We start from the raw sequence: 8,800 nt of genomic DNA on the forward strand, positions 1-8,800 counted from the left end.
TCCGCCCGTCTCGGCCTCCCAAAGTGCTGGGATTACAGGCTTGAGCCACCGCGCCCGGCGTGAATACTATATTTTAAAGTGAAATACTAGTGTTTTCTATGAGAAAATGTGAAATTCGGGGGAGGGTTTAAAAATGGAATTTCTGGTTAATAGGGCTATTTAAAACAATAGAAATAATACATTTATATATACTTGTAAAATTCAAACTATAAATTGATGTAAAATTTAAAGTCCTGAAGTCTTGTTTTACACACATCCCTTATAAGACTATTAACTCTATAGTGTATACTTCTTGAGTTCCTTTTGATGCATTTGTAAACATATACAAATACATATATGTATACCTATGTGCTATTTTGTACCTCAAAAACTTCAGTGAACTAAAAGTATGAGGTTGGATTGTGGATTTTTAAAAACTGTTTTAATTGAGGTAAACAGAAGTTTAAACACTTTTGCCTTGTCTTATAAAAAAAATTGTTACAGCTTTGTTGTTTATTTTAGGAAATGACATGTTAAATTTTAAGAAAAAAGTATTATCCTTAATCAGGTTTTGATTAAAAACATGGGACGTTTATTCTAAGCTAGTTTATTTCCTTCATACTGAATATCTTTCTCAAAGGAAGTGTGACTGTTCACTCGCTTCATAGAAAAATATTCTCTTGATTCAGTTTTGGTAGTTGTATCTAATAGTTGTTGGTTCAGTTGATTTAGCTATAGTTTCTTTTGTTGGTATCTTATAACCAGTAGTGACTTTTTTTTTTTTTTTAAAGAACTGGAATTGGTGTTTTTTTTCTCTTTGTGAAGCCACTGACTTGAAAAGAGATTATCATTAATGACTTCATTAATATGACCTCCCTGGAAGCCCAAATTAGCTCAGACAACTCAAAGAAACAAAATAATAGAACCTTCAGTTATTTTAGGCAGAGTTCTCCAGTGTTTGTAAATGCTACCTTTTCATTTTTCTGATGGCTTTAGTTTACCAGGTAGTTTAGATACATAGCTAAGTCTTTCCATGAAATATGGTTGCTGGTAGCAAAGTCCCTTTGTTAGTGCAGAGGTAAAGGAAGATTGCTACTGAATATACTCTTTATCTTGGAATGCTTGCAAACCTCAGGTAGGGAGAGGCTGACAACTAGCCTGATACTCTACAGTGGTTTCCAGGTTCATGATTAACAATCTCTTTTTGGGATATTCATTATATTCAGTAAAGCAGGACTTTGGCCGTAACAGAAGCAGAGGGGACATAAGAAGAAAGTTGGTATTTTTTAAAGTGCTTATTATTACAAAACTTTAAAAATTTGCCTTAGTATTTCAAACAGGTCAGCAAAAGAAACAGTTGTAAAAGCACACTGTTTCCGATCTTAGCAATAAGCCTTCTTACTAATGGCTAAAATATGAGTAGAGCCTTACTGCTGTGCTTGCTCTGTAGAAACTTCATTGATTTGTGAAGTAAATTAGATTAATTTGGTTAGCAAAAATCTTGCCCCAGTTTTCCCCATTATTACAGAGATGCCTGTTTAATGACTCAAGCAAGTGCGGTCAGGACAGTCATAGTTTCTTATGTGTATTGTAGAATTAGTGATTGTACTGAGCCTGTGACAAACTCTGCAGGTTGCTTTTTTGGGTAAATCCTCATTTGTTTCTGTTTTCTCAAAAGTAGAGCACAAAATAGGGAAAACATTTGGATCTTGCAGTTTTTATAATCTGCTTTCACCATTCATCTGCCATACAGTGCTTGGTGTTTACTAAGCCAGTGAGCGTTCATGAATCTCTAATAGATTTTCAACAGTATGTATTTTATTAACACTACATTTCTATTTTTATTTTTAAATATAAGTTTATTTTAATCAGTAAACATGTGGAAAGGGTACATGAATACTAGCAGTCGAAGTAGGATCATTGGACCTAGGATGAAATGATAGGTTTTTTTATAGGTAGAGAAGAACAAATAAGCTGAGCCATTTCAAGTAGACCAGCTAAGATTTTACATAGTTTGAGAGATTTGAACAAGCTTGTACCAGAAGCCCAAGAAGACAGGCTGGGTCTGGGATCTGTGGAAATGAGTGAGAGTTAGTAGTAGAGACTTAAGTTGTTGGATAGTGGTTCTCTTTTCTGGTTGCATACAGGATTGAGATTACTTGGGGAGATGTGGGGGCAGGGATATGTATATTCATATACACACCGACAGACACACATGCACACACTCCCAGGCCCCACTCCCAGAAAGTCGTTGTCATCTATTTTTTTTTTAAAGGCCCGTAATGATTCTAATGTGTAACCAGGGTTGAGAAATGCTGGTCCAGGGGATTTAGAAGGGCAGGAATGTAGGCACAGAGATGTTAGCATCAGGTTTAGTTATAGGATCCCAAAACCTAGGGAGAGGGGAAGAGATGAATGGGATGGGCTAGGTTAGGGAGGAAAATGATGAAGCTCAAGGGTTCTCATAGGAAGGAAAAGTTAATTGACCCATAGCCAATAAAATACTGACTTTTAATTGTCCTTGTTTCTGTTTCTAGTGTTTGTTACTAGGAGCCAGGAGGTTTATATTGGCAGCATGTGCACAAAAACAGCTCTGATTCATTTGGTTTTGATTCAGATAGAAGCAGAGGGCTAGGCTTTCCAGGAGAGTTGAATTTTTGGTTTGGTTTTTTAACTTTTAAATGCCCATATAACTTTCTGAGCCAAATGGGTTTTAGTTATTTTCCAGTTTGTCTGTATTTTACATTTAATCATATTTTAAGAAGTTGCAGTATTTACAAAGTATATATTTTCTTAATTATGACATGCAAATATTCATGAAATTTATATTAAATATTATGTATTTTCTGAAGGCATAAGTTTATTCTTAGTTGGTATAATTTAACTTGTATGAATTACTTGTTTCAGATTCACAATGACATCCTTTCAAGAAGTCCCATTGCAGACTTCCAACTTTGCCCATGTCATCTTTCAAAATGTGGCCAAGAGTTACCTTCCTAATGCACACCTGGAATGTCATTACACCTTAACTCCATATATTCATCCACATCCAAAAGATTGGGTTGGTATATTCAAGGTAAGAAAGCTTTCTGAATATGTTCTCCATGTAAACACTTTTAATTTTCTTTAAAACAGATTGATAAGTAGCTTGTACTTGCCTTTTCTTAATTCTGCAATAAGACTCATTTTTGTAAACATCACCATGAAATATTTAACAGTGGGGAGTAGATAAAATGAATGTTGGGAACTCCATTTCACCAGATTTTCCTCTCTCTGATCAAAAAGTTTACCTTCACTTAAGGACTTGTGAAAATTTTTTCAGAATCTTCTTTTCCTATTTTCTCTGTTCATTACCTGAAAAAAAATGATCTGTTTCTTTGGGTTCTTATATTATTTACTGTATTTTCCAGTCATTTGAAATTAATTTTATACAGCTTGACAGCCATGTTATTATCCCTTCTACTGTTGTCCTGCATGGCTTAAATATTGCTCAGATTATATTACACAGTTTTAAGAGTATTCTGTTTGTATTACACAGTTTTAAAGTATTCTGTTTAACATGACTGAATAGTAAACTCTTTGATGGCAGGAGTTCCAGTTCTTATGTTTTCCAGTTCTTATGTTTGTATAATACTTTCTTGAAAATAAAAGTGATCATTACAGTGGTACACCTCACTATGCAGGATGTTTTCTGGCAATTTTAACTCTTCAGAATGTAGTGGAAAACCAAAACATAAGAGTGTCCTCTGAGCAGTCAAAATAATGTCATGAATGTCCAAACAGTAAAACACATTCACTTTTCTCCTGTGTTATTCCGTATTCTTCCTCAGAATCTGTTTGTTTTATTTTAGTTAGGATTTTTATGGGCTTGATATTTTGATTGTCTAATCTGTATAAAGTTAAACAACAAGGAAGAAAGAAATGAATAGCTGCTAGAAATTAGGCACATTGAAAGTGTCTAGAAGTAAAAGTCCAGCCTGATGGGAAGGCAGAAAAACATTTGGACAAAACAAAGTTTTGGCATTTAACGACTTTTAGTTCCTTTCTTTGAATTCCTCATTTCTTGATGTTTTTGAATACAACATAATAGTTATTTACTGTAGTTATTTACCATTTATTTACTTTTTGTGTCAGTTTTTTAGGCTTGTCAGATCCCACAATGGAGAAACATTCATTGTAACAATTTTATGAAATCAGTAGTAGTTTTTAAATTTTATTTCTTATTTTTTGAGACAGGGTCTTATTCTATCACTCAGGCTGGAGTGCAGTGGTGGGATAGTGGCTTACTGCAACCTGACCTCCTGGGCTCAAGTGATCCTTTCCCTGCAGCCTTCCAAATAGCTGGGATTATAGATACACCACGCCTGGCTAATTTTTAAATTTTTTTTGTAGAGACAGGGTCTCATTATGTTGCCTAGGCTGGTTTTAACTTCCTAGGCTTAAGTGATCCTCCGTGTCCTAGCCTCCCAAAGTGCTGGGATTACAGGTGTGAGCCACCGCATCTGGCCTCAGTAGTAGTTTCGATTTTATGGGAGATACTGGTATCAAGTTAAAGATACTGATTGAGAATTGGTGTTTTCTGTAGTAACAGAGCAGAATGGAAGAAAACAGAAATGTGATTGAGGAAAAAGAAGGGCATTTCCAGCAGGAAAGTGGTACAGGTTGAACATCCTAAATCTGAAAATCTGAAATCTGAAATGCTTTGAAATCCAAAACTTTTTGAATGCTGACATGTGTGCTAAGAAAATGCTCATTGGAACATTTTATGTTTTGGATTTGGGATGCCCAACTAGTAGGTATAATGCAAATATTCCAAAATCTGATGACAAATTTAGAAATCCAAAGCACTTCTGGTCTCAAGCATTTTGGATAAGGGATACTGAATCTGTAAAAGCAGAGGCTCGGAGGTGGTAATGTTCATGAGAATGAGTAAGTCAGTTTACAGCATAAGCTTCAGTTAGGGAAGTTGTGGAAGATGAGATTGGAGATAAGTTTCATTCTGTCTATGAAAGACCTTCAGTGTTAGACAGTTTATAGACTTTTTTCTAAAGGGCAGTGGGAAGTCTTTGTATATGTATGGGTTGTTTGAAAAATTATGTTTCAGGAAGATGAATTATTACCTTTTTCCTGCAGACTCCTTTTTTATTTCTTGTATTTTTTCATTTTTTAACAGCCGAAAGCCTGTGACTTTCCCTTCAAATCCAAACATCAGTTTTAACCATTTTATTACTTACATATTTCTAAATTCTTAATATCACTGCTCTAGTTCATGCCTTCTGTATTTTTTACCAAGACTATTGCAATAGGTCACCTGTTACCCACTTTTATTCTTGTCCTCTAACCTTTGTTTTTTAACTGCTCTATATAAGCTGTAAAATGGAAACCTGAACATGTCTTTCTCTTATTTGAAACTCTTCATTGGTTCTTCATCATCTATGGAATAATGCCAAGACCAAATAACCTAGAGTCATACAGGGCTCCTGTATAAGATTTAATTTCCGGCTTCATTTCTGGTCGTTCCTGCTGCTGCTTTTTTGCTTTGGTAATGCTGAACTATACTTCTTTCATTGTGCACTTTAAGGATTGTAAGTTTTCTCTCAGCAAAAAAGAAAAAAAATCTTCTGTTTAATACTTTTCCATCCTTTTGCCAGGATAAAACTTTAAAACTCAATAGGAAGTTCAAGCATGTAGTAAAAATTTCAGGTAATACAGGAAGGCTCAAGGAAGAAAATAATCATGCTTAACACTTTTACCTAGTGTTAACTGTTGTTAACATAATGGTATATAGCTACATGTAATAAAATTACAAATAATTATACACATGCATAATGTGTGTGTCATAAGTATATACATACATACTACTGATGCATCATAGTGTGTGTATATATTCGTTGAACCAGTTTCTTATTATTGGAATTTACATTGTTGCTAAATGCTTATCATTAATACGTAATAAAGTATTAATGTCTACCTATCTTCATTTTGTCTACTTATTTCATAAGGTAAGTTCTTGGAAGTAGAATCACCATGTTTATGGCATTGTATGTTTTTAAGCACTTTATGTGTACAGCAAATTGCCCTCTAAAGTGATTTTGATAGACACCATATTGACAAGCAGGCAGGAAGAGAGTGCCTGGGTAGCAATTGTAAGGGAGGAGGAATGAAGATGGGAAAGTGGTATGCTTGAGAAAGTGTTAAGGAATTTGATTTGCTTGGGACAGCTATCAATTAAAAATTTATTATTATTATTTTTTCTAGAGACGGGGTTTTGCCATGTTGCCCAGGCTGGTCTCGAACTCCTGGGCTCAAGCAATCCACCTGCCTCAGCCTACATAAGTGCTGGGATTGATAAGTGCTGGGATTGTAGGCATGAACCACTGTGCCCAGCTGCAGATACCAGTTTTAGAAGATGGATGGGAAAGGTTAGTTTGGATCATGTTGTAGATTGTTTTAATATTTGAGGGATAGTTTTTAAGTAAGGAGTAATAAAGTTTAGACGTGAAGCTTAATCTTATAGTGCTGAGTATGATAAATTGGAATTTGAAGAGAATGGAGGTAAAGAGAACATTTAGACTATCCTAATTTTCTATGTGAGATAGTGAAAGCCTAAAGTGGAGAAGGAAGTAAGTTGTGCGTAATAATCCATAAATAGAATTCATAGGATATGTCAACAGTCAATTGAATTAGGACTGGCACTCATTCTATGGCGTCTCAGTAAGGAGGAGCAAGGTCATGTGTTAAAAGTTGGGGAGGGCTTGAGTATAGATAATTGTCCTTGCTACTGTGGAAGAATGTCACAGGGAATTGGAGTAGCTTAACCAGAAGATTACTAAGCAGCAATTTTATGACTTTCTCCAGAGAGATTCAGCATTTGGAATTGTGTCAAGAGTGCCAGAAGTGGCTGTCATTCAAACTGGGTGTTGGAAAAGGGTGGGAATGGGAAGGGAAGAGGACAAAGGATACTATGGTGGTTTTGAGTATATTATTGAAATGATTGTTAGTGAAGTCCAGGTTGGGTAGGGAAATGAGTGAAGCCAAACAAGGGATATAGACTGAGTAGGAGGTTTTTGTTCCTTTTAGTTTTTTTTACTCCCTCTGCAGTATTGATTGATTCGTTTTAATTATAATGAAAATAAACATATAACTTATGTTTATTATTTTATACGTTCACCTCTCATCTGAGCATTATACTGCCTATTTTACAGATGATGGAACTGAGGTCCAGAGATTAAAGTGACTTGTTCAAAGTTATCCATTACACATTGGAGCTGAGATTTGAACCTTATGTAAATTGGCATTCAATAATTATTCTCTGGCTGTTTGGTTGAGCTATCAGATTATTCAGAATTAACAACAGAGTTGCTAATAAGTTCAGCGTGGATTTTCTTTAGTGACAGAATTGAAGTAAAATTACAGTAAAAGATTCAGAATTGAAGTAAAATTACAGGAAAAGATTTAGAACTGCACCTGATGCAGGCTGGGCACAGTGGCTCACGCCTGTAATCCCAGCCCTTTGGGAGGCTGAAGCGGGCAGATCACTTGAGGTCAGGAGTTTGAGAACAGCCTGGCCAAAATGGCAAAACCCTGACTCTACTAAAAATACAAAAATTAGCCAGGTGTGGGTGGTGCGTGCTGGTAATCCCAGCTACTCAGGAGGCTGAGACATGAGTATCGCTTGAACCCAGGAGGTGGAGGTTGCAGTGAGCAGAGATTGCACTAGAGCACTCCAGCCTAGGCGACAGAGCAAGATTGCGTCTCAAATAAAAAAATAAAAAGAACTGCACCTGATGCCATATCTTTATTATTAAACCAACATTAATTGCAGTAAAACATTATATGTTACATTATATTTGAGTTTTGTTCTGTTTTGTGTTTATGAATTTGATTTGGTCTTAGTTGTGTAAGTACATAAGCATGAGGAATTGGTGTATGTTTAGATTTGTGCTTAGTACAAATTAAATTACCTTACAGTTAAAGACCCCCAGTGGATACCTGAAATTACAGGTAGTAATGAACTCTGTTTACATTGTACTTTTCTGATACAGTCATACCTATGATAAAGTTTAATTTATAAATTAGGCACAGTAAGAGTTAACAACAATAACTAAAAATAGAACAATTATAACTGTAATTGTTATATTACCTGATACCTGGCCTGCATCATTAGCAACTCTGTTGCTAATTTTGAATAATCAGATCTTTCACTTAACCAAACAGCCAGAGTAAAAGTTATGTGAATGTGGTTTCTCTCACTCTCAAAATATCTTATTGTACTATACTTACTTATTTTGGCGTCTGGTTGACCTCAGGAAACTAAAACCACAGAAAGTGACACCTTAGATAAAGGATGACTACTGTAGTAACATTAAAAGTCCATGAGTTTTTGTTTTTTAAACTTTAGAGTCTTAGAATTCTCACATCTCCGAGATACTGTTCTGATTGGAATTCTCACATCTCCGAGATACTGTTATAGTTGAGGAAATTGGAAGTGCAGAGTGGTCATGTGATGTGTTCAAAGTCACATTGCTAATGCATGACGTACCCTATACTAGACAAACAAAACCTCCCGATAAGATACTATTTTCACTGCATCCTGCTGCCAAGCACATGAAAAACTAAGTTGCCTGATTAGAAGGTGGATCTAAACAGTGATTTTATTCTTGAATATCCTGTTTCAAGCTTTTGTTTCTTTGTTCCTTGTTTTTCCTTTTCCTTTTCAAATTTTTTTCCTCCTCCTTCTGTTTTCCTGCCTTGGTCTCCCCTTCGGTCCTGTCTCATTCCACTCATTTTCTGTTTAAAAAAAAAAGTCCTCTGGTTTTAA

General features: G+C 35.3%; 1 protein-coding gene across 1 annotated transcript in view; it reads left to right on the top strand.

Annotated features, from left to right (window-relative positions):
* TAX1BP1 (Tax1 binding protein 1) overlaps positions 1-8,800 on the top strand; it is an 89,214-nt gene that overhangs the window by 4,574 nt on the left and 75,840 nt on the right. The window contains exon 2 of the mRNA XM_017881470.1: positions 2,887-3,055. Coding sequence (XP_017736959.1) covers positions 2,894-3,055 — 162 coding nt within the window. The 5' untranslated portion in view covers positions 2,887-2,893. The remainder of the gene's footprint in view (positions 1-2,886; positions 3,056-8,800) is intronic.

The sequence above is a fragment of the Rhinopithecus bieti genome, unplaced genomic scaffold, assembly GCF_001698545.2.
Source record: "Rhinopithecus bieti isolate Rb0 unplaced genomic scaffold, ASM169854v2 scaffold_13014, whole genome shotgun sequence".
Taxonomy (NCBI): domain Eukaryota; kingdom Metazoa; phylum Chordata; class Mammalia; order Primates; family Cercopithecidae; genus Rhinopithecus; species Rhinopithecus bieti.